General features: G+C 49.9%; 1 protein-coding gene and 1 long non-coding RNA gene across 7 annotated transcripts in view; one reads left to right on the top strand and one right to left on the bottom strand.

Annotated features, from left to right (window-relative positions):
* TTLL11 (tubulin tyrosine ligase like 11) overlaps positions 1-26300 on the bottom strand; it is a 238861-nt gene that overhangs the window by 42508 nt on the left and 170053 nt on the right. For 4 of the 6 annotated variants that reach the window (XR_009251423.1, XM_058694269.1, XM_058694271.1 and 1 more), the window contains one exon: positions 19361-19444. The exons of the other annotated variants lie outside the window; for them this stretch is intronic. Coding sequence is in view for 3 of the 4 variants with exons in the window: in XM_058694269.1 (XP_058550252.1) it covers positions 19361-19444 (84 nt within the window). In the remaining variant the exon portion in view is untranslated. The remainder of the gene's footprint in view (positions 1-19360; positions 19445-26300) is intronic. 6 annotated transcript variants of the gene reach the window in all.
* Positions 17901-20992, top strand: LOC131491397 (uncharacterized). The gene is made up of 3 exons (XR_009251426.1): positions 17901-18061; positions 20282-20384; positions 20640-20992. It is a non-coding gene; the product is annotated as an uncharacterized LOC131491397 (long non-coding RNA).

Below are 26300 nucleotides of genomic sequence, written 5' to 3'. Positions count from 1 at the left end.
AGGGAAGGTTTGGAAACGTACAGTTTGAATATGCTCTGTGACAATGAAGAGAGCTCCGAGAACCCTTCAATCAGCCGTCCTATCTCCAGTACCTCGCTGGCTCTTCACGCAGCCCTGTGAGGTGACTGTCACTCTTTGAAAAAAAAAATTTTTTTTTCTTTTAATGTTTATTCACTCTTCGAGAGACAGAGAGAGACAGAGCGTGAGCCAGGGAGGGGCAGAGAGAGAGGGCGACACAGAATCTGCAGCAGGCTCCAGGCTCTGAGCTGTCAGCACAGAGCCCGAAGCGGGGCTCGAACTTATGGACTGCGAGATCATGACCCGAACTGAAGTCGATGCTTAACTGACTGAGCCACCCAGTCGCCCCGACGTGACTGTTACTCTTATGCCTTCTGTTCCGGGTAAGAAACCGAGCTCCAGCAAGGTTTGTCACAGCTGAACCAGGATTGTAAATCAGCCCTTCTAACCAGGGCTCGTTCGTTGCCCCTCTACTGTTAGAAAGCACAGCATGGTTCACAGGGTGGGCCACAGAATCCAAAGTACTGTTATTTATGTTGTGTTTTAAAGGGGCGCCTGGGTGGCGCAGTCGGTTAAGCGGCCGACTTCAGCCAGGTCACGATCTCGCGGTCCGTGAGTTCGAGCCCCGCGTCGGGCTCTGTGCTGACAGCTTGGAGCCTGGAGCCTGTTTCCAATTCTGTGTCTCCCTCTCTCTCTGCCCCTCCCCCGTTCATGCTCTGTCTCTCTCTGTCCCAAAAATAAATAAAAAACGTTGAAAAAAAAAAATTTTTAAAAAAAAATAAATAAATAGTTGGGTTGTTTTTTGTTTGTTTTCAGAGTATAACAGTCATCCATGCTCTTTGCAGACATTTTGAGGACGTATAAAAGAATCGAAATCATTTGTCACCCACAGCTCAGGGATAAAGACCACTATGTTTTGGTTTCTTATCTATAGTTATGAAGTTAGGATCACATTGCATATAGTGTAAATCCTTCTTTTCACACTTTAAGTTACATCCAGAGTATCTTTTTTTTTTTAACATCTTATTTCTTTTTGAGACAGAGAGAGACAGAGCGTGAACGGGGGAGGGTCAGAGAGAGGGAGACACAGAATCGGAAACAGGCTCCAGGCTCTGAGCTGTCAGCACAGAGCCCGACGCGGGGCTCGAACTCACGGACCACGAGATCACCACCTGAGCCGAAGTCGGACGCTTAACCGACTGAGCCACCCAGGCACCCCACATCCAGAATATCTTCCCGCGGCATTAAACACGTTTTCATGAAGGTGATTTCTCACGGATGTGAAATATTCGGTATTAAAGCCAAACCATAATTTAATTAGCCGCCCCCTTCAGTTGGCTATTGACTGTCTACATGGCCTATTTTTATTTTTTTATTTTTTTATTTTTTAATTTTTTTTTTCAACGTTTTTTTAAATTTATTTTTGGGACAGAGAGAGACAGACAGCGCATGAACGGGGGAGGGGCAGAGAGAGGGAGACACAGAATCGGAAACAGGCTCCAGGCTCCGAGCCATCAGCCCAGAGCCCGACGCGGAGCTCGAACTCACGGACCGCGAGATCGTGACCTGGCTGAAGTCGGACGCTTAACCGACTGCGCCACCCAGGCGCCCCGTACATGGCCTATTTTTTAAAAAATTTTTATTTATTTAAGAGAGGGAGGTTGGGGGGTGGGGGCAGAGGCAGAGAGAATCCCAAGCAGGTTCCACGCTCAGCGCAAGGCCCGATGCGGGACTCAAACTTACGAACCATGAGATCATGACCTGAGCTGAAATCAAGAGTCAGGAGCATGTCTGAAGCCATCCGGGTGCCCCAACATGGCCTGTCTGTGACTAAATGGAATGTGGTGATCGGTCCCTAAGTGAATGTGCTCCCTCTCCGAAACAGGACACATCACAGCTAGCCGCAGACTTGGAGGTCCTTCTGTGCAATGACACCATCTATTTTTTGGCGTGTGGTCTAATGCATGCAACGTAAAAGGTGCCATTTTAATCACTTTAAAGCACACAATTCAGTGGCATTTAGTACATTCACAGTGTTGTGTACGCATCACCTCTTATCTAGTTCCAGAACACTTCCATGGCAATGCCATTTCAGAGAAGAAACTTCAATCCCGGGCAGATAAGGCCACTACCATCAGTGGGTCCCTTAATTAGCAGATGGTCCAGGGTGGTGGCCTTTGCCTGGGTTGCTCTGGCGACGGGGACCCCACCACCTCCAGGGGGCCTCTTGGGCTGGGCAGGCTTTCCTGCTGATATGCATGTCAGAGGAGGTCTCTCGACAGCGTCCTCAGCCTGCCACAGGGTCTGCCCCAGAGCCGCGCAGATGGAGTGGCTTTTTTTTTTTTTTTCTCCTTTACGTGAGCCCTTCACATTCTTTCAAGGGCTGCTGTGTTTACTGGCTGACTACTGCTTCCCTTCCTTCCTGAATCCCAATTAATATGCTCAAGATGACAAGGGCCTTCTAAGCCACAGATATAATTTTCATGGACTCAAAACCACAAATTTAGGGGGAAGTGTTTTACTCAACTGGAAGAAGGCCGTAAAGATGTAGCTGATACAGAAGAAGAGATAAAACAGTGAGAAATGGTATCTTTGCTTGAGCTAATTCCAATGATCACATCGAGATCCAAGTTATCACAAATACTGTAAAATCCTCTTTTTACTTAATAGCATTTTAATGGAAACGGCGGGTTTATGAAATAAAAGTGACTGGTAAAGAAAACATAAATCAAGCTTACTAGTCCTTTGGGGTAATCTCTTTCTTTCTTTTTTTTTTTTATTGAATTTGGTATATCCTTGATTCATTAAAATTCTGGAATGTTTTATCTATTATCGCTTTTCAAATAAAATGGGATTCTTTTTTATTAAAACTCTTGTGAAAAACCACCTAACTCTTATTTTGTCTGCTATGTATTGGGGACCTACTGTACGTCAAGCATCGGGCCCAGCAAATTGCTTCTAGTACCTCATTTGTTTCTCATAACGATTTTACGAGGTAGGCGGAAACTACGAGGTAGGTGCCATTTTACAGATTAAAAGCCCAAGACCCAGAGAACCGGAATAATTGCCCAACCTCACAGAGCAGTAGTGGAATCAGAATTCATACTTCGGACTATACCACTACACATTCCGTGCTTAGCTCACCGTATTGTTCTTGTGCCAATTGGATTTAAATCCAACCAAAGACTTTTTTCCTTAGGCAGATGCTCCGTAACAGCCCCAGAAAGCAACCAAATCGGAAGGTAGATAAAGCAAGGTCAAATTCCAGTGTCGGAGAAAGTGAGCATAGTCTCTCAGAGAAATAGTCACCATTTTTAGTTAAGCAGCCCTTCGATAATTTTATTTGTCCGAGGACTTCCCTGTCCCAGGGGCCTCGGTGAGGTGGACACAGTTCTTACCACCCCAGAAGCACGTGACCACGTTGCGGGGGGGGGGGGGGGGGGCGGAGACAAGACCCATCCATTAACAATGAGTGAGCTAGGCGGAAGTGGCCAGTTGGACATGCAGAGTGGGACCTAGAACATATGGAAGGAGGTTGGTTTGCCGGGTAGTATGCATGAAGGGGAATGGGTGGGAATACGAGCAGGAGGCTGGTGGGGGTGTCTGGGTCTCATAGGATCTAGGAGGTCAGACAAGGGTGTTTGGATTTGGTAGTGCGGGAGATCAGCAGTGGTGGATTTAGGGGAGGGGAGTGGCAAAACCAGAAGTGTGGTCAAGGTGAACGAGGCTGCCAGCAGCACGAGTCCTGAATCGAGGCAGGCGACTGGACGATGTTAGGGAGCTACTGGAATATTCCAGGTCAATCATTCTGAAAGCGTACATCCCCGGCCAGCGGGATCAGCATCACCTGAGATCTTGTTAGGAATATGAATCCTTGGCCCTATCCCAGGCCTGTGGACTCAGAAACTTTTGTGAGTGGGCCAGGCAATCAGTGTAGCAAGCCTCGTGGGTGATTCCAAGGCAGGCTAAGATCTCAGGATCGCTGGTTCTAGGTGAAAGAGGGTGGATTTGGCAACGGCTTGACCATGGGGGTCAGAAAGGGAGAGAACACCCTGGATTGTGTTGCTGGGCAATCCACGGGTTGGCAGGAGAGCCTCGTGGGCAGTGGTGGTGCTGCACCGAGGTAAGCAGGCTCCTTTCCCTGCCATTTGACCAAGACCCGTCCCCACAGTCACTTGGGGATTTAACTGCGCATTGTCATTCCTAAAGAAACTGCTAACCGCGTACCAAAGAAGTGCCTTAAATTAGCCCAGCAGCTAATTTAAAGAGCTGGAGGGTGAAGTCACTAAAAATAAACGGAACTACCACGTAGCCCGGCTCTGTCACTTGATGAATCTCTGCCATCGCAGGGCCCCATTTGCTTGATGGTGATGCGATGCTACTTGAACAGAGGGCAGTAGATGATAGAGTGGGCGAGGCAGGTGTTTCCAAATTGATGAGGCAAAGTACTCAGGGAGGGAACTTTGCCCGATGCTCCAGTCCCTGTAAGGCCCAGGCTGGGCCTACCGGTCCCCCTCCACGCAATGTTCTCCTGAGGGCTCACCTGGCCACGGCCACCTCCCTGGATCACTTCTTTCCCCAGCACAGCGTGACAGGAACAGCAACAAACACAATGGTGATGATATCGGATATTGGCAGCACTTGCTATGTGCCAGGTACTGCAGTTTAAAACAAACTTAACCTTGATTCAATCCTACAAAGTAGGTGTTATTATTATGCCCATTTTACAGATGAGGAAACTGAGGTATGAAGATACAGTCTAATCCCGGTTGGAAACCCGGGTTAGAAACCCAGGCAGGCAGGTGCTAGCATCCTTGTTTCCAACCGGTGCACGACGCTCTTTCACACACGAGGAGTTGCCAGGCACTGAGTGCCCCAGAGTCAGGCGGGATACGGGTAACATCTCATTTGAGCCTGGCAATGATCCTATGACTTACGTACTATCAGTGGCCCCATTTTACTCATGAGAAAAATTAGCTTCAGAGAGGTTACCCTACTTTGCAAAGGTCACTCAGCTATTACATGGCTGAGAGTGAGGATTTGAACCTGGGTCTGTTTGGGTTCAAAGCCCAGGCGCTCTCCACCCTGTCACGCTACAACTCATTGTAGTTACGCACCTTCTCTAGACACACGTTCTCCTCCCTGACGGTGGAGGGAAGTCTCTTACTTCTGGGATGTCATGCAGCCTATGAGGGAGCGTGGCTGCGAGGGCACCCCGTCCAAGCCTAGCCCAGGACTACTGCATTGCTTAGGATCAAACACACAGCCTCCCTATGAAGCATCCAGACGGATCTGCTTGGGGGCTCATAACTGACCTCAATGGGACGACGCGGGAGTAACCAGCACGTATCTGGATGGGGCTGGTCCCCGTTGCCGAACAAATGAATCTCTATTTTACCATTACAGGCTCACATGAGTCACCGATGCACGGCGTTTGTCGCGTATATGAATTGACAAGGGCCCCAGTGGCGACAGCAGCAGACCGGGTCTCAGTCACTGCCGGGAACGAGTTCCCAGAGCCCCCAGGCTGGGGTTGCCACAGGACCATCTTCCTGCCAGGCCCCGAGTTAACAAAAGGACAAACATGAGGACTTACTCCAGTGCCCCCATCCCCACAGACCCAGAGCGCATGCTATTTCAGAGCGGGAAGGGCCGTCAAGGGTCACGGGGCTCGGCCCTCTCATTTTCCGGATGAAGGAACTGACAGACCTCGAAATACGCTTCTTTCCTAACAGGGCTCTCTCTGCTCCGCCCTTCGGCACACAGCCAGCATCTTGCCGTCGTTCTTGCTCTCTTTGTCTTGGGCAGTTAGAGTCAATGAGGCACACTGTCACGTGGGCCAGGGAGGGGTGATGCCAGGCAGCTCCTCGCCACAGGGCGCCAGCCTGCTGCTCCCCTGGAGTCCCGGCTCTGCCCTCTGGAGCCGGGCGACCTCGGGCAAGTCATACAACCTCAAGGAAACCTTCAGCTTCCTCTTACAAAGAATGGGAATAATAATGGCACCTAACCCACCGGGCTGATGTAATTACAGAGAAAGTGGATGCATCGTCCTTGGCACGGCGCCTCAGTACCTGTTAGCCGCTGTGATGATAATCACCAACTTGATCTCCTGCCATCATATCCAGAGGCTCACTGTCTGGTCACCAGGCTCAGTGGGAGAGATCAGCACACATCTCTGGGAACTCCGGAGGCTACGGGGTTTCTTTAACCACTTTATGATGGTTTGCTCTGCCCCCAGCTCACATTACTAGACACTAGACTGCCCTCCTGCTCTCTGAGCGGGAAATCTCACTGCAAGCTGCACCCGGCCTCTCGTCTCGCCCTAAATACACCCCCCGTATGAGTCTCATCTTCTCGGACCTCACTGGAAAACTGCCCCTCACCTGACACCCTGGTTCTCTACTGAGGATGACTAATGTCACAAAATAACGCACAAAGAAACGTCACAAAATCACTGCTGTTCTCCCCATAAAGAAAAAGTTAAACCGTGGAGTTGGCAGGGGCCCTGGCGGTCATTGCGTCTCATTTTTCTCTTGAACGATACAGGGAAGTCGAGGCAGACACTCGCTTGGGGTGAGGTGGCCAGCGAGAGGTGCTGGCAAAGGCAGACCCAGTTCTCCTGGCTTCCTGTCCAAAGCATTTAAAAAAGGAAGAAGGAAAGGGGACGACAACAACAACAACAACAACAACAACAAAAACCAAACCACCGCTAAACTGAAATGCTGGAGTGGCCAAAATTCTGATTCTGAATGAAAGGCTTCAGACCATGGAGGCCACCCTGGTAGGCAGGGAGGAGAATTCTTCCTCCACAACCCCCTCCGCTCCCCCCCCACCCCCCGCCTCCACCAAAGGGCTACATTGTCCCGTCTTTAACCCCACCAGGTGGTTGACCACCATCTTTCTGTGGATGATTGGGCTAGTGCTCAACTTTTCACAGGAACCTGGAGAAGGATTTCCTGATTTTCGTTGCGCCCGGCCCACACTGGCTGCCCCAGGCGCCCTCGACCGGGCCCTCCCTCCTCGCGAGCAGAGCACTGGCGTGGGGTGGGGGGGCTACTTTGCCTACCTCACCTTCCCCTCTCCATGCTCTTCCCCTTCTTTGTAAGCGTTCTTTCCGAAATTATCCACGCGAAAAAACTCGTCCTTCACATCTTAGACTTCACATCGCCTTTTCCAAAAAGCTTTCCTCAGCCTTTGGAGCTGGAAGCAGCCATTCCTTTCCCTAAGACCTTCTGGACTCTCTGTACATCGTCATCATCCTCATGCTCATCCCAAGATGTAAGTATTGAGCGTTTCATCTCTACCCTGCCCAGAGCAGAGCCCACGGTCTGCATTCCTTTTGTCGCCATCATACCCAAATGGCTGTCGGTATGACTGTCTCTGACACCGGTCTCCTTCCCTAGACTGCGAGTCAAGGGAGGGCGGGCCCTGCTGTCACTCACGTATGAATCTCTCTTCTGACACCGTTCCGGACACACAGTAGGTGCTCAAAACATCGGACGGCGAATACAGATGGGCATTGTTTCACTGAGTTCTTACAACAGTCTAATTAATTAGACGCAGTTATTAACTCCAGTTTACATCTGAGGATACTGAGGCGTTGGGAGGTTAAGTCAGCTGCCTAAGTGATGGGGCTGGGCCCGGAACCCGGGGTCACGTTTTTAACACCGCCACCACCACACCCCTCCACATCCGTTGCCAGAATGCATCCCTTCTCTTTGTCCCTCCCAGCTATGGGAAGAGCCTGTCTATCTACAGGAGGAGCCAAGATTTCCTGGTGGCAACGGCAAGGCACCATCTATGTGACGATTGTAATCAGTGGTTGTATTAGCCTCTGTTTTACCACCTCCAAAATTAGCAGAAAAGGCCAACTCGAGCTTTCATTGTCTAGTTCTGCTAATGAAGGGATCCTTTTAATTACACACTCAGCGCCTGTCTGCAACACAAAGCGTTTTAGTGTTTAAACACAGTTCTGCACCAAAGTATAGGCCTGTGTGAACACAGACGATAAGTGGGGGAAACCATGTGTAGAAGTTATCCTTTGCTTAGACTGTAATTCTTTTTGGCTTTCAATTTTATCCAAATGCAGCTCCTTTTTTGTGGTGCTCCTAGTTCTCCTTTGTATACTGTATATGTGCCCGGTGAACACCAGGTACCCAGGGATTCAGTGGGCATATCCCAGGCCGAATATCCTTCCCCCTTAAATTTTGGATGAACTCTGCTTGATTGGTGGATTTCACCTGTCCCTGATTTGCCCATAAGGGTCCTCCCCACCCAGGACTGCCTTACGGCTGGCTGGTCAACCCGCAGTGAGGGTGTTGAACACAAAACTATCTTCATTCGTGTCCCAGGGGCTCAAGGCGTGTGTATCCCACTTTTTGAGGCAGTCTTTGTGTGTGTCGTGCTGTTTGGGGTTTTCACTAACGTGAGTGAGGCCTTACGGGGCTGATCCCACAACCTTTCTCAGGCAAGGATGCCCAGAGTTTGTATTCCTACATGGTCAGGGGGTAAGAGGGATAACTCCTACTGAGCCCCTCCTATGGGCCAGGAACCCTTCTGTACATTAATTACCCTGGTTAAGCCACACGAGACCTTAAGATAGAGATATTAAGATGGAGATATTCTGGAAGCAGAATGCCTGGGTTGGAATCCTGGCCCTGTTGCTCACTAGCTTGGTGGCTTTGGAAGAGTCTCTTAACATGCTCGTGCCTTGGTGTCTTTATCTGTGTAACGGGGATAATAATTCTACCTATGTCACAGCATCATTGTGAAAACGAAATGGGCTAATACATATACGTAGAGCATTTAGAACCATACCTGGCATGCAGTAAGCACTCAATAAGTGTTAGCTGTTACCAAGCTAAGCTCAGGTTACATGAAGTCCTCAAGGTCACCTGCCTCTAAATGGTCGCATCTGGTAATCTGGCTCTGACTCTCAAGACCTTGTTCTTTCTAGGCCTCCATCGGCGTTCTCCAGTGCCCAGGGGGCTCTCTGCTGACCCTCTGTGAGGACACTGCAGTCTGAGCCCTGGCGCAGCAGGGCGTGGCCTAGAGAAGGTCACTCTGGGTGCTCGATGCGCTCCTGGTCTCGGTACTGAGCGAGCTTCCACTGCCTTTCTGCTCCCACTGCTTCAAACGCACGGCTCTTCCTGGGGTTACCATGACCCTCCTGATCGCCACCGACCTTCTCGGTCTTTCTCCAGTTCAGCTTCTTCATAGCATCTGATGACGCTTTGACCACGCTTTCTGGAACTCTCATTTCCTGGCTTCTGTGCCCATGCCCTGGTGGTTTTCTGTTCTCTGTCTTTTTTCCCTCCTGGCGGTAGAGTGTCCTTTAAGCCTCTGTCCTTGACCTGCTCCCTGCCCCACCCCCCGCCCCCTGGGCTCCCTAGGCCCTCCCATTCACACCCAGAGATGACTGCCCGGATGCCTGTGCCCTGCTCCCCACCGCCCGCCCCCCAACATCCAGGCCCCAATCCCGCACACCTTGCCGAGCTCACTTCAGGTGCCAACCCACCCACAAGCCCCCCTCGTCCCTCCCACCAGATACACTCTCCTCTGGATTTCCCACAGCACCTCATTTGCTCCTCTCCTGTGCAATCAATCATCTTCTAAACTTATATTACAGCCGTGGAAGTCTGTGGCCTCTCTCCCCCATAGACTGTGAGTTTGCTGAAAATAGAACCCATTTTTGTTCCCCTAATAGTACTCTACATCTCATAGGCAATGCAAAAGAAAAGGCACGCTCGTAGATGACTGTGTAAGAAAAGCATTCTTTAAAACAAATAACGTGAAGAATTTGGTGTAATTTTGCCGTAGGCAAGAAAACGGGGGGGCGGGGGGTGACCTTTGTGTGTCATTTGCAGCTTCAGGTCCTAGAAAGCCATTTTTTTTGTTGTTTTGTTTTGTTTTAAGGGTAATAGTGCAACAATAAGAATTTATGGCAATAAGAATAACAGCCATCCTGGCTCCACTCACTTCCTACCCGTATGGCCTTGGGGAAGTTGTGTTAGGCTCGGCCTCTGTTTCTCTTCTGTAAAATGGTGATGGACTACAGCAACCCCCTCACAGAGGTGTGGAGGCATTCAGTAGGGTGACAGGAAACAAAAGGCTAGCGTCCTGGCTGCAGCACAGTGAGTGCGAACGAAATGTCAAACAAAAATCAGGGACTTCCAGTCAGCTGAAGCCCAGCCAGGAAGAATTAACTGCCTCCTCCAGTCCGTACGTAGCATTCCATCCCTCCAAGAACTTCGGTCCTCACAAAATGAGATTTTTTTTTTTTTTTTTTTTTACAACACGGCTAATAAATTAGGCATATGCATATTAGCAACCAGGTCCAGAGAGAAAGCCTAACTTTTTTCTCCACGCCATTTGAATTCCCCTAACATAGAGTTGTTGTCAAAATTCATTAAAGTATTAATTTCTCTTGTCACTGCACAATTCCCCAAGCAGACATCCAGACTGTGTGCAGTGGTGTTTCTCGCAGAAGTACTAAATGTTTAGTTATCATGGCACATTTTTTAGATGATGCCTCCCTGATAGCTCGAGAGAGACTGCATAGGTTCAAGTACAAGGTTAAGGCAGGACGGCAACAGTTGTGGGGATTACACATCAAGCAGGCCTGGGGCTGAGTTCCAGCACTGCCGTTTACCAGCTGAGTGGCCTCGGGGAAGGTACTTAACCTCTCTGAGTACCGGTTTCTTCATTTGCAAAATGGTGACAATAATACTAAACACACAGGGGGTTGGTGAGAAGCAAATGGAATACCAAATGTAAAGAACCCCGTAGAATGCCAGACAGATCGCTGGTCCTCCGTGTAAGACAGCTTAAAAATCCCACAGATGTGGAGACGTGCAGACCGGGGTCTAGAGGCTGCTGCGCCCACTTGCCAGCCACCCCCTGAGGGGCAGCCTTAAGGAGCAGTGTGCGTTTTGTGACACAACATCCCGGACACGGCACACGGACACTTCTTTCACAGTGGTTTCTCCGGGCGCCCGTTCAAATGAGTTAAATATCCTCAATTGACCGGCTCACCTGGCGGAAGTGAAAGGTTTCTGTGCCAAGAGGAATGGGGCGGGCGCCCCGCACCCCAAAAAAGAAAACAAGAGAAAGCCTATCTTTTAGTTTCCCTGCTAACAAGCACCTCCTGGAGCTGAAGTCAGAGCTGGCCTCTTCCTTGGTTGTCATGGCAACGTCACTGACCTACCCCTTCCTGCAAATCCCTATGAGACGGGGAGGGGGATATGTGGGGGGGGGGGGTCCAGGCGAGCGCAGCCAGGGGGACACATGGGAGGGGGGGTCCAGGGTGCACGGCCAGGGGGACACGTGGGAGGGGGGTCCAGGGTGCACGGCCAGGGGGACACGTGGGGGGGGGTCCAGGGTGCACGGCCAGGGGGACGTGTGGGAGGGGGGTCCAGGGTGCACGGCCAGGGGGACACGTGGGGGGAGTCCAGGGTACATGGCCAGGGGGACACGTTGGGGGGGGGTCCAGGTGAGCGTACATTGAACAGAAGCACTGCGGGTGGTACCCCCAGCTGGTTTTCTGAAACACGAAAACCCTGGCAGAAGTGTTGCCCAGGGGGAAATTCAAGTTGTTGCTGTAGTTCCTTTGGTGATCATGGATAGACGTGGAGCCCGGCAGAAGGCCCGTTCCAACCTGGTGAATGAACAGTTCTTGCTTCTTCAGCCATGGCGCAGAGACGGGGAGACCCCCGGGCGCCTCTCCTGCCAGGCTCGGTGTCTGGGAAAAGGTGGCTGATGCCGGTACCTACTGCCACTAGCTGTGGTTCAACCCCTAACGTATGGAGTAATTTCCCATCTGGCATCTATTGCCACCAGAGCAACCGCTTGGGAAGAAACAAGCATATGCCCATTTTACAGGTGAGAAAATCGAGTGCTGGGACCACGAAGCAGTGAGCACCGACACTTCCACTTCGTCTTTGCTCGTTTGCTCTCTGCCCCCTGAGAAGCTTAATCTGTGACAGCGCTTGAATTTGCCAAACAGATTCAGTTCTTTCCCTTACTCTTAAGCTCTGGGGCGCTTTTAAAAGTCACCTTCCAAGTCCAGCACTTGCCAGTGAAATCCACCCAGGTGTCCCGCTTGCATCCAAGCTGAGCACGATTTGTTCCCCGGCCCCCCAACAAACCTGCTTCTTGCCATTTCCACCCGTGCTGTTTTTGGCAGCTCCTTCCACTAAGTGAGCCAAGCTCAAAACCCCAAAGTCAGCTTTGGCTTCTCCATCTTCCTCACCTGGTTCCTGGGGACCTGTACACAATCCCTTTTCTATTCAGAGGCTCTGATTCAAAGCTTCTGGGGAGTGGGAGCAGGGAGCACGGTGCTTAACCGCAGAGGCTGCGGGGTCAGGGCGTCTGGGATCTTGCTGAATCCATGCCTGTGGGCTAAGCGCCTTCTCTCATCTGATCCTCACCACAGCCGTGTGAGGCTATTATTATTCTTAATATGGTTCCCATTCTCGGCATAAGGCATTTTCCTCTGAGACATGAGTGCAGTGACATAATTTGCCCAAGGTCATAAAGATCGGCTGGACACAAGAGCCTCATTCATAACCAACACGCAAAGCTCCTTCCCATGTAGCTGTAGTTTCATAAGAGCAGGGCCCGTTGCCCATGTTTTGCATCACAGAGTCTGAGGGGTGAGGACCTGACCGAGGGTCTGAGCTCAGAGCCAGCCAGCCAGCCCAGGTTTACCTCCCACTCTGACACTTTCTCATTGTGTGACTTTGGGGAAACAACCAGAAAATACCTAGAGGTCTGTAGCTTGCTGAATAGTGGCCCTAACCCCCAGAATCTGGCAATGTGATTTCATCTGGAAAAGGTCTTTACAGGTGTAATCGCATTAAGGCTCTCGAGAGGAGACTATCCCGGGTTTCGAGTAGGCCCTCAATCTAGGGACAGGTGTCCTGAGAAGAGAAAGACGGGACGAGATCTGACACAGACACACGCGGAGAAGAGGCCGTGTGGAGACGAGGCAGAGACTAGAGTGACACGGCCACAGGCCAGCAAAGGCGGTGAGCCACCACAAGCTGGCAGGGGTGAGGGCGAGTCGCCCCGGGGGGGCCTCGGGAGGGTGGGAGCGCGGCCCGGCTGACGCTGTCCAGCCTCAGAACACGAGAGAACGCCTGTCTGTTGCTTGAGGCCAACAGGTGAGTTGTTTCGGCAGCCCTGGGACACCAACCCAAGGTCTTTGTTTCTGAAATGGGCAACCCCACCAGTAACCACGAGATAATGTGACTGAGAGCAGCCGGAACGGTCGCGGGTACACAGTAGGCCTTCGGTAAATGTTAGTGGAACCAAATTAAGACATCCTGAGTCATTACCTTGGAAAACTTCTCCCCAGGACACACCTGGCTGACTGAATTCTGTCTAGAGTATCAAGCTTGTAAAATGTTTTAACTTCAGAACCCAAGAGCCAGAAGGAAGAACCACGGGGAGGATCTCCTCGGAGCCCAGGTGTGGAGGATGAACGAGAAGCCAGCAGGGATGTCTGTGTCCTTGCAAGGCTGGTAACTAAGTGCTGGCCCTTCTCCAGCTCTGATGAGCCTGTCACGGTGGATTTCACAAAACATCTGTTTCGGGAACAAGCCTGTTGTTTCAGGCAAGCTCTAGAGATAATAGTATGTTTTTCCTATACGCAGCAGTGACATGTTCACTGAAGCTGAATATTTCTAAATGTGACCAATTTCTTAAGTGGCAGGAGCCCATCAAACTCTTCAAGAACTTGGACGGCACGTGGGCAGCCCGGGCCTTTTCCTTGGCGGCCACAGATCGGAAGCAACATTTGCTCTGGCTTGTAGGGGAGCGCTTGGGGAGCAGGCAGGGGGAGTGGGTAGGGAGTTCTCAGAAATGCGTCCCTCTAAAGGTTATCTTAATTCTGCAAGGGAGTCAGGTCCCTCGGCCTCATGCATATGGATGCAACAGTAGTTGAATGATAACGTGCAATTTTTCTTCCTCACGTTAATTGACTTGGGGTGGCTACCGAGTGTTTGACGAGGAGACGCTATGCCGGCGCACAGACCGATGATCCCCGGGACCCGAACGCAGCTTTGTTGGATTTGACTCACTTCCGGCCCAAGATAAGAACGCACGGGTGCGGCATCCCATGTGAAATGAGCAGACCGTGCCTTGGCATGAGATAGACGGAGCAGCAGAAGGCAGACCAGCAGTCAGGGAGGCGCAGGGACACTTTCCCTGTTGCCCCACAGGCAAAGGGGAAATGAGGATTCGCGAGATCCTCCAAGTAGCTTGTCCTCTCCTCCTTTGTCCTTGGGGTAGGAATCTGATCCGAGGAGAGGGGCTCCCGCCCCTTGAGTGGGCAGATGAAGGCCAGAACGCACCTGCCCTCACAGGCCACCTCTTCCTGTCCTGGCTGCTGTGCGCCTTGGGAGTCAGGCCTGAACGATGTGGGGGTACCCAGGCAGCGCCAGCCCACAGCGGGGGTCTGGAGCGAGCCATGCCTCATTCCCATTAGTCTGCTTTAGCCTTGGCCTCCAGAACCTACTCCAGGTCTCTGCATTCCGGGCTCTGCATGGCCCCAGTGTCCTCCCTCTTCTCACCATCTTGAGGCTGGAGTCCCAGCGTGCCATGGGGTCAAGCCCCTCCTGGCTGACCGCTAAGCCCCCAAGGCCAGGTCTGTACAGCACAGAAGGCGGTGACTCTTGTCCAGCTTCCCCTGAACACCCTATGCCCCACAGACTGCTGAGAGAGAGAGAGAGAGAGAGAGAGAGAGAGAGAGAGAGAGAGAGAGACGGGGCAACACAACCAATGCAGTTAGAAAGGAAAGAGCTTCAAGTCACAGGGGCGGGGGGTGGTCCTCCTCCCGTATGTAGACACGGACTGAGCTCTGGCGACAGGGAGTGGTTTGTCCAAGGTTTCCTGGCGCTTGGGCTTTACAGGTCAGGAAGAGTCCAGGTTTCCCATTTCCCAGTGCAGTTTGCTGTGACAATATCCTTGCCACTTCTTTCGGCTAATATCAATCAGCTCTGTGCAGACAGGGCCACTGTCTGTCTCGTTTCTGACTCTCTGGCAACAGCAGCAGCTTGGGACCGGGCCAAGCAGGAGCTCCATAACTGTTATTCAGACTTGGCTGAAGAGATCTCCTTTGTAAAACAAATCAGATGCAGACCTGTTCCTGAAGCCAACACAAAGGTGTAATTTCAGGATTCTACAGACACCTCAACTACCAGAAGGGAGGGCTGTATCTGCCTATAAAACGGTGCGGAAGTAGAGAAGAATGCGAAATTTACTTGTCGCGTCACTGGGTTGATTTGTTCCCTGCGTAACTATGATCTTGTGTCCGTACAGGATCAGCCGCTGTTTATCAGGGACTGTGGCATCCAGGCCCTGCCCTGGGGACCCTGAACACAGGTCCTATTTAGTCTTGCCCTCATCTCTGCCAGGTAGAAATTATTGGGCCCACTTTACAAGTGGCTTGCCCAAAGCCACACAGCCCACAACCGCTAGGGCATGGATTCTAGTTAGGTCTGTGCTGTTTTACCAAAGTCAGGGAGTTCTGACATAAGAAAGAGCAATGCTATGCAATGATGTGTAATGATAATTTACTTGGTGCCAGGCAAGTGATGGGTGTGAACCCATCTAATTCTCACAGCAACCCCACGAAGGGTCATCTCCACCTTGCAGGTGAGGAAAAATAGGCCCAGAGATGCCAAGTCACTTTGCCAGGGGATCCCAGGCAGTCTGGAACCCAGGGAAGAGTGAGAGGCGGGGAGACCTCAGAATAAGAGGCAGGAATACAAGAGGGCCTCTGGGGCTGGGCTGGACTTGATAGTCATGTGACTTCGAGTAAATTACTTAAAACGAATTGTAAAACATTTTCATAAAGCAGACACAAACTTTACCGTTTTAGTCATTTTTTAAGGGTACCGTTCAGGGCTATTAAGTACATTCATACTGTTGTGCAACACTCACCGCCATCCACGTCCAGAACTTTTCCACGTTCCCAGATGGAAACTCTGTGTCTGTTATACATGAACTCCCCATTCCCCGCATCCCCAGCCCCGGCAACCATCATTCTACTTCCTGTCTCTATGAATTTGACCACTTTAGGAACCTCCCATGAGTAAGTGGAACCATATAGTATTTGTCCTTTTGTGTCCGGTTTATTTCACGTAGCACAATGTCCTCAAAGTTCATCCATGCTGTGGCAGGTGTCAGAACCTCCTTCCTTTTAAAGGCTGAATAATATTCCTTTGTGTGCATATACCTCTTGTCTTCCGTCCCTGCATGGTCACTTGGGCTGCTGCCACCTGCTGGCTGTTGTGAGCAGTGCAGGTATGAACATGGGTGCCCTTGGACAAAACGCTTTTTAGCTCATCAATTTCTGCTCCCAAAACTGAGCCGCCAGCTTTGCTCGCGACTCAGAGAAGATATTTAACACCCACGCAGTGCCTGGGTCAGAAACCAGACAGAAGAGAGTAACTCCCAAACCCCACAAGTAGCCCAGTCTTGTTCCTCTGTCACCTCGGTCCACCCACTTCTCTCCATCTCCACTGCTGCTCCCCAGAATCTAAACTGCCATCACCTGTCACTTCAATGGTGGGTCACCTGAATTTCAATAGCCCCATCACGAGTCTGCCTGCTTCCAGCTTCCCCTTCCAACACATCTTCCATATCATAGCCGTGGCCCTGAACCCGTCCCTGGCTCTCCCACTCACTTCTTTCCAGTGCTTGTGGAAACGTCCCCTTCCCCGACAGACCTCCCCTGGCCACTCTGCTTACAGCTGTGACGCCCACTCCTCGCCAGCCTCTGAGTGCCCGCCTTGCTCCGTTCTTCACCACAGCCGTGCTGCCATTCATCAGAGCATAGATTTTACTCGTTTACTTAGCTGATGTCTGTCTCCTGCCCTCTTACCACCTCCAACCCCAATAAAGAATGTGAGTTTCACAAAGGCAGACATTTGTGATGGTTCTGTTCACCACTGGCTCCTCAGTCCTGGCACACAGTAGGCCCTCACTGAATATTGGCCAAGTGCGTGAATGCATGAAAGACTGACTCCCCTCTGCCTGCAAGGTCACTGGCCCAGTCAAGTCCTTTCACGTGCCGGCTCTGTCCCCTCCAGCCCCTGTCCTTCCACATCCCCATGTGAACTCCAGCCAGACCACAAAGCTCTCCAAGTCCTTCCGCTGTATACTCACGCTGGGGCCTTTGCACGTGCTGTGGCCTCTGCCTGGAATGTCATTGCCCCCACCTTGCCCTGCCCTTCTGCGGGTGTGGGTGACACCTTCACTGTGCTTCACAACGCTACTTTTCTCTCTTTTCTGAAGACTTTTCCACACTGTACTATGACTGCCCATGTGCTTATCTCTAGCTGTTTCTAAACTGTCAGTTCCACGGGGGCTGGATCATCTTGTTCGCTCTCAGATTCTCGGGGCGCTGAGCATGCTGTCGAGGCACAGAAAATGTCAAGGGAGAAAGGGAGCCAAGCTCTTGAGTCTCCGCTGCCTCCCCTGCGGAGTGATGGCAAAGCTGATCCTGCAGGGCACCAAGGGGTGGACACAGCGTGCGGTCTGTGTGACATCTGCCACCGTGCCCGGCATTGGGCAGGCATTTCACACCCAACGCTGACGTAACGGAGGCTTCGCATGCACTGGCGGAGGACCTGCTGTTTTCACTGTTCTAGAAGCCACCAGCTGATGTCCTGCCATCGTTTGTCACCTCTGGGGGCCACACCGATTAAGTGTCAGCCCCAGAGAGAATTCCTGTCCTTCCCTGTCCTAGCCATCCCATTTTGGCAGCTTGCCCGCTGAGCAGAGAAAACCTCCGAGTCCGCTCTCTTCTCAGAACCAACTGTGTTTATTACCAGCATGTCACGGAATTGAGAACGTCCAGGGATTCCAGGGACCAGCGGTGCTGATCTCTCATTTTACACCTAGGACACAGGTTTAGAGAGGTCTTCTGACTTGCTCACAGCTATGCAGCTAGTTCGGGACCTCATTTTCTCTTTCCTTTTGGCAGAAGTTTAATTCTGTTTGGTTGAAACTGTGGGGACCCTGAGGAATTTGGTAGGTTAGTCTAAAACTCTCACTTGGGCTGACCCAGTGAGACCAGTATTTTCACTGTGCCATGAGTGAAGAGAGGGGACACGTTTAACTTCTGTGACCTGCCAACTAACAGCATCGAGTCAGTTTTAGGTGTTGGGAAACTCTTGTCCCAGGGACCTTGTCTACTCTCCAAACAGAAGAAATAGAAGGGACTATTGACCCTCTCACTCTATCCCCCTAGACAACTGGCCACCACCAGTGAAGGGATGGTGATGTCCCGCTCTGACCGCCACCACTCTCCTTGGACAGCTCCTCCACGGAGAACACCTCTGCCTGCCCGAAACTGTGCTTCCCTTTCTAGGGGCACAGGACCTTTGCTCAGACTGCTTTTGGGGGGGAAGAAGCAGGAGCAAGGTGGGGGGTCTGGCACTCAGGCATTGGCAGAAGGATCAGGGAGGCAAGGGAGGGGTGGCCTGGTTGGAAGTGAACCCAGAACTCCCTCTCACTTAGAGGGAGTCATCAGCCGCCTCCAACAGACTAATTCACAACCCCTGGTCCCAGAGGAAATCATTATGCCTAATTATTATTATTAGGCATAATGACTAATTAGTAAAAATAGCTACCATTTACCGAGTGCCAACTTATGCCTGGTACTTAATGCATATTATTTCTCTTTTCCTATTTTACACTTCTTTATTTTCTATTTTCCTAATTATCAAGTCAATATAGGTTCATGGAAAAAAATATTTAAAGATACCAAAAAAGCAGAAAAAGGGGGTAAAATTCACCCTTTGTTTCACCATCCACCTTCAGCCACTGCTAACGTACTGGAGTTTTCTTTCCAGGATTTCATCTGTCTTTCCGTTTCTCTTTTTCGTTGTGTGCGTGCACACAGTATGTGAGATTTAAGACAGCTGTGATCACATTCCCCCCCCCCCCAAATCACTTCTGACTCCCACAGTGATCTTGTGAGTTGGGCACCATTATCTCCATTTCACAGATCAGGAACCCGAGGCTCAGAGAAGATAAGTAATTTGTCCAAAGTTGCACAGCGGACAAAGGGTTGGACGGGAATTCCTATCAAGCCTTTCTGCTGCTGAAACCTGTCTCCCCACCCCCCACCAACTCTGCCGTGTTGCTTCCCACACACTAAGGGAGAATCGGGGTCAGTTCTAACTACATCTCTGCTCCTGCGACCCCGTTCGCCTGCCCGTGCCCGCCGGACCACACTCTAGGAGTTTTCGAGGCACAGAAACCGAGAGGCATAGCCACAGGTGTAGGAGATGTAGACGAGTTTAGCTACGTCGACTCCACTGGCCAGTACCTGACTACGGGAAGCTGTGATGAAGGCATTCTGTCAGAAACCGGAGGGAATCTGTGTTTTCTGTCCGTATAGATATCTGGAAAGCTGAAATCAGAAAGCATAATGAACTACTGTTTGCAAGCTGGTGGGCACAAGACAAACGCAAGTAACTTCTATAGGGCAGCTGAGAGATGCTCAGGATGCCTCCGGCGGGGCCTGCAAAGGGCCTGGACACCACAAACACCCCAAAGGGGAGGGGGCCGTGAGAACCCGGGTTCCACATTTCCTCAAATGGTTGGAACAAAGCCCGAGGGCACAGGCGTCTCTAAGTTGGCACCGAGCGTGATAAGCGGGCAAGATAAACGTGTGGCCCTTCCTACGTGTCGAGCACGGGGCAGAGGGGATGTGAGATGAGTAAGACAGTGCCCCTGCCTGCACGGGCTGCCAACTGGTGCAGGGAGACACCTAGAGAAAGAGAGTTCCACTACGATGCGGTAAGTGCCGAGACATAGCTACAGAAACCCTTTTTGTTCAAAAAGCCGCCAGGAAGGGGATTCGTGACTGAGAAGACGCTGTGTGACGAAGGGCAGGAACGACCTGATTAAAGCCCGTTCCCAAAATGCTACGTTCAGACCGACATACAACAATAAAGGCAGAGAACGAAAGACTGTATCTTATCTTTATCTTATCTGTCTCAAATTTAGGAACGGTAAGTTGCCACACTTGGTCCCTTGATATTTTCCAGGATCTTCCTCCCTCGCAGTGTGAACAAGATGTCTAGAGTATGTTTTGCTTTGCTGCAGACAACGTTCACCTTGAGCCTTATTTCTGCACGCATGGGCGCGCGCATGTGTGTGTGCACACGTGTGTGTGTGTGTGTGTGTGTGTGTGTGTGTGTGTTCCACCATCTGAAGGTTCAGTCATCTCTAACCTAATAACCAGGAGCTGTTGACTCTACCTTCTGGATCCTGCCAGAGCCACAGGATGCTGTGAATGTGCACGGCTTGGAACGTTCCCACCTTCCGTTAGGGGCTCAGATCCAGAGGTATTTCCTAACATCCACCCCTGCTAGTGCTGGGGGCCTCAGCCCTGCTTCCTGACTCCTGGAGGAGCCGCCACCCCATCGGCCCACCTCCCCCTGGGACCCGCTCTCCTCTTGACAAATGGGGGAGGTCAGTTCTGAAGCCCCAGGCGCTGCCCCCTCAGCTCCCTAGCTCACTCACCCTCCTCTGTTCTGCCTTTCCTTCTCCCCCTTCCTTGCTCACTGCCCAGACCCTCTTGTTCTAATTATTCCCGACAGGAGTGACTCACGCTTCTCAGATGTAGGAACAGAAATGTTGTGGCTGCACTGAAAGGTATGCGGAAGGAAATCAGCAGACGCCTGAACTTCAGCCAGGGGGACGAGCAAGGATGACCGCACAGGCCCCAGTGCAGCAGGAGCAGGGAGCCCCTCCTCTGCCCTTCTGGAAGAGGCCGAGGCATCCAGCTTGGGTTCAAATCCCAACTCTGCCTCCTGGATGCTGGGGACATTGGGCAAGTCACTTGGCTTGTCTGATCCTTTCTTTTCTCATCCTTTAAATGAGGATAATATCTCTCTTGCAAGTTGTTGTAAAGATTGTGATATTTTATATAAACATAAGTATACATATATATGAGATTATATATACATATTTTTTATAAGTCATTTCAAAGCGTTCACTTTACACACACGCGTGCACACACACACATACATGTACACACACCCCCTCTAGGTTTAAACAGTGGCTGGCACAGGGCACTCCCCCACCTCTCTGGGCTGGCCGTGTCTACACTTCATAAATCTGTCACACAGAACAAATGCACCGGTATAATAGAGAGTATCAGATAAATGTAAAGTATTTAAAGAAAATACTGAGGTGTATTTTTTCTTCTGTGCTTTGAACGGAGTAATATTTATCCTGTCATTTTACAGCTAGGGGCTTGCTGGTTTTCCCAGCACAGCTCAGGGATACCAAATATAACGTGGGTTAAATATACAGGCCGACTTGGCTTCACACACTGTGTATGAAAATGAAACATAAACGGCTCGGATTCCCACATTCCTGATGGAGCCATCTTTGGAAACAGCATTTTCTCTTTGAAGAAAGTACTAGCAACTAAAAATGTTCCCATGTTTAATAATGATCGTCAAAGGGACATGGACAACGTCTTGTCTTTTATACATTATTACGCATTTAGTATACGGTTCATCTGGAGCGACACCAGCCAGCCCCTCGCAGCTGGAGACCCGCAGAGCCCTGACCCTCTGCCAACCGGCTCAGTACCGTCCACACCTGGGGCCAGTCCCAGCCCAGCAGGTGGAAGCTCAATGGTCTTCACCCCGGCATCGTTCTTTCTGCTCTAAGCCTGGAATCCTCGTGCTTAAGAGGAAACTCAGATTCTAGCAGCTACCAACCCCTTATGGAGATGGTCAATTCCATCCAATGGGGTTCCTGCCTCAGTGCCCGTTTGGTATTCTAGGAGTTTCCCACTAGGACAACACCCTGACCATTACCCCCCTGCCCGTGCCAAGTCCTCGCCTGCTGCCTCTTCTTCCGGGACGGCAGTGGCCATTCTTCCGGCCACTTTGTGCCGTTTGGGTCCAGCTGTGAATGACCTGAGCTCATGAAACCATGAGGCCACCAGCAACTAGTTGACGTGTTGACTGGCACCTGGCCTCCCATGGTCCTCCTGCCATCGTGGCAGCTATGGACCCAGGCGAGTCCAAGCTGTGGTTGGTCACGCTCTTCCACTCTGAAGAGCTCTGCAACTGTTCTGTGTCATGTTGCCCAAGCCCTCAAACCTCAGAATGTGCTGGCCTGTGCTGTCCATTCCTACCCAGCGGTCCCCTCTAACATTGCTGGTTTTAATGCTGTAATATCACATTTCCTGATACACGCAAATGTATATACACACACAAATATAAAAACATAGGTGAGATCACACAACTCTCAACCATCATCTCACTATCAGAAATGATCACTGTTAATATTCTGGTAAATTCCCTTCTACTCCTATGCACATAATTTTGTCACATAGTTGAAATCATACTATACACAAAATTTTGTGGCATAATTTTTATTTGGCGTTGTGTTATAAGCACGTATCTGCCATGTCACCAAAATTATTTATGGAAATCTTTTTTTTTTTTTAATGTTTATCTTGAGAGAGAGAAAGAGACAGAGCATGAGCAAGGGAGGGGCAGAGAGGGAGAGGGAGTCACAGAATCTGAAGCAGGCTCCAGGCTCCAAGCTGTTAACACAGAGCCTGACGCGGAGCTCGAACTCATGAATCGTGAGATCAGGACCTGAGCTGAAGTTGGATGCTCAACCAGCTGAGCCACCCAGGCGCCCCTTATAGAAATCTTTCATGACCGAGTGACTTCCCTCAAGCTAATGGCTATTTCAATTGTTTCTGATTTTTCACTACTTGGATATACATATTTAGACAATACATCTCTCTCATAATTTCGGATTATATCTTTGGTATAAATTCCCAGGAGTGAAATTTCTCAGTCAACAGGTATTAACATTTTTAAGGCCCTTGTTCTATAATCTTGCTTTAGTCCATGACCTTCTAAATTGCTAGAGAATGAAATCATAGTCACCAGTTCAAAGCTTTTCTATCTATAATCTTTTGGTTGCCATGAACTTAACTATTGAAATCACAATAAAATAGGGTGACACATTTTTCTATTAATTTCAACACAAATATGGGTTTAAAAATATTTCACATAGGAGTGTGTAGAACTAGAAGTAATGAGATTAAGCAATATTTTCAAGTGACCCACAGTTCCTTTCCTACTAATAAGAAATAGTCATTGAGATTTGTATCTCTAATTATTTTTTAGATTCTTCTTCTCACAGCTATGAATCTGAATCTGAGTCAGCACCCTAAACAGCCAGAATTGGAAACAGCGAACTCTATTTTTGAGTTTCTTATGTAGAATGTGAACTTGGGACGAGCTGCTCAGAATTCATTTATGTAATAATTTTTTTTTTTTGAAATATCTGTCTTCTCTGTGAACCCTCCCATGATTTCTCCAGGAAAAATTAACTACCCTTCCTCCCATAGCTCATTGCTAGTGCCTCATTTAACACTTGCTATGGTCTTCATCATATTTGAGTTATTTGTTCAACTTGCCCATCGGCTGGGAGCTCCTAGAAGGAACACCCTAGTGTGATTCCCAAGACGTACAATAGGCATGCAACATACAATAGGCATGCATAAACAGGATGAGGATCCATTTTCAATTTGCCAGGGAGCATGTGGATTCTGCCTTGCTCAGAATCTGGTGCATAGGATGGATCCGAAAGAAGAAACGGAAGGAGGTCCATTGCCAGCTCGGAGGCTGTCCACAGAGCAGTAGTCAGAAAACGAGAAAAAATACCAGAAAAAAAAATGTCTGTGGTTCCAAAACGAGAGAAGACCCCATTCATTATTTCACAGATATTTATGGATTACCTCCCAGGTAGTAGGATGGTGTTAGATGATGGAATCCAGAGAGGGAGAGGAAGCTCCTTCTGCCTTCCCAGAGCTCAAGGGGAAATAATAGTGGAGGTTGGTTGCCGTGGTCCTACTAAAAGGTTATCCACGGATGAGGGAGAGGACATGTGCAAAACCGGGATAGACTAAGAGATAGTTTGGTCCTACATTCATCAAAGACCACCACCTTCAGTCAGTTATCTGCAGATCATTCAAGATTCTTCCAAACAATCACCATGCTGTGTCTAGAACATCCGCTCACTATTTCCATGTGGTAGCAAACTTTAAGGATGGGCAAGCCCTTTGAAATCTGCTAAATCTTACTACAAATTTCTCTAGGAAGTCTTACATAGAAGCCGGTTGGCCATGAAAAATCTATTACTTCTAACCAAATGGATATTTTAAAATATGTTATATATAATTGGGAGAAAAATGTCTAAGGCCTAAGGGTAAAGATTCATTAAGAAAAAGCACAGAGGGGTGGGAAGCTTGGGAGTAAGACAGCCAGGAATAAAATTCCTGGGCTGCTGGTTCTTGGTCCTATCACCTTAACAAAATGCTTAACCTTTCTGGGGATCAGCATTTTCATCTGTAAAATAGGGACGATGATACCTATGTCCTACAGAAGGAAGGAAGAAAAGTGGGAGCACGAAGAAGAGGGCTGTCCATGCAGGTGAGGCACGGACATCTAGCACCCAAACATAAGGCAGGTGCATTGCTTAAGAGAAAGGAGAATTCTGGTGAGACCAGCTGTCGGGTGACTTGGATTCCAGTCCCAGATTCTCCCACAGTAGCCACAAGACCCAGAGAATTCCATTCCCTCTAACAGCCTCCATTTTCCCATCTGTAACATGAAAAGGTTGGAGGAGGCGACCTTATGGCTCCTTCAGGTTCTGACAGTTAAGCAGACCCTTTGTTTCTCTCTTCTAGAGTGTGTGAGGTGTTGGGGTACCTGGGTGGCTCAGTCGTTTGAGGGTCTGACTCTTGATTTCAGGCTCAGGTTGTGATCCCAGGGTCTTGGGATCGAGCCCCACATGGGGCTCTGAGCTGAGCATGGAGCCTGCTTGGGATTCTCTCTCTCTCTCACTCTCTCTCTCTCTCTCTCTCTCTCTCGCTTTCTTCCTCCCCAACTCATGCATGCACATGAACTCTCTCTCTCTCAAAAATAGAAAAAAAGAAAGAAAGAAAGAAAGAAAGAAAGAAAGAAAGAAAGGGAAAGAAAGAAAGAAAGAGAGAGAAGGAGGAAAGGAGGGAGGGAGGAAGAAAGAGAGTGTGGGGCAGGGGACAATCCCCAGCTAAGAGCATTGCCAACCCAGCCATCAGGACTGACCCGCCTACAGACTGCCTTGTTTCCAGGTTGGAGACTGCCCGCCCAGCTCACCACACAGAGTAATTAATTACTACTTGTGAAAGATCCCTCCACGTGCTGGTGTTTCATGAGCAATGAAGAGAGACCCATCTCCCATTTTGACAGTGCTGCACTGAACATTCATAAAATATTGAAGTAACTAATGAAGTCGTTTTTCATTTCAATGGTGGTTGTCTCTACTTATCTCTACATTTGTGTGTCCGTCCAGTCACAGATTTCTTCAACTAGTCAGAGCGCCTATTATGGGGAACAGACATGCAAACGTGTTGCTTGTCCTCGGCTGGGGCTCCAGGCCCGTCCCCTTGGTACGTAGGTGGCCGTGTTCTCCCTGGGTCTCCACACTGTCCCCTCTCTGTGTGGCCCTGTGTCCAAATTTCCTCTCCTTGTGAGGACAGTGGTCCTATAGGATTATAGGGCCACCCTAATAACCTCATTTTAACTTGATTATCTCTATAAAGACCCCATCTCCAAATAATTTGGTCATATTTTGAGTCACCAGGGGTTAAGATTTCAATCCATACATTTTGAGAGTGATGTTATTAAGCCAAAAAAGGGAGTCAACTTATTCATTCATTTGTTTGTGCATTCATTCTTCCAACCCTAATCGAGTCCCTACTATGTGCCAGGCATTGCACTGGGTACTGGCGATCCAAAGGCAGTCTTAGCACAGAGGAGTTCAATTTGGCAGAAGCATCACCCACACAGACAGGTCACTGAGTGTGGCATACATGTGAAGCATGAGGTGGGCACAGGGACAGAGCAGCTCTCTGCTCCCCGGAGGGTTCAGGGCCACTTCCAAGGCTTCCGTGAGGTAGCCAAGAGATGAAAGGCTTGGGTAGAGCCTTCAGGTGGCAGGGAGAGAGGGAGAGAGAGAGAGAGAGAGAGAGAGAGAGAGAGAGAGAGAGAGAGAGAATTATTCCTGGATCTCATGCAGAGGACACGGCATGTGTGAACAAACAGGAGCTTGGCAGGAAGGGCATAATTCTGGAACTCAAGAAATGGGGACAGAGCCTAGGGCATGTGTTTGCAGCAAGAGAGGAGAGATTTAGGGTAAAGACTGATGTGGTAATGCTCATGCAAAAACCATGT

The sequence above is a fragment of the Neofelis nebulosa genome, chromosome 12 (genome assembly GCF_028018385.1).
Source record: "Neofelis nebulosa isolate mNeoNeb1 chromosome 12, mNeoNeb1.pri, whole genome shotgun sequence".
Classification (NCBI taxonomy): domain Eukaryota; kingdom Metazoa; phylum Chordata; class Mammalia; order Carnivora; family Felidae; genus Neofelis; species Neofelis nebulosa.
Note: the sequence above shows the minus strand (reverse complement) of the source record. Positions and strands in the feature narration are given on the sequence as shown.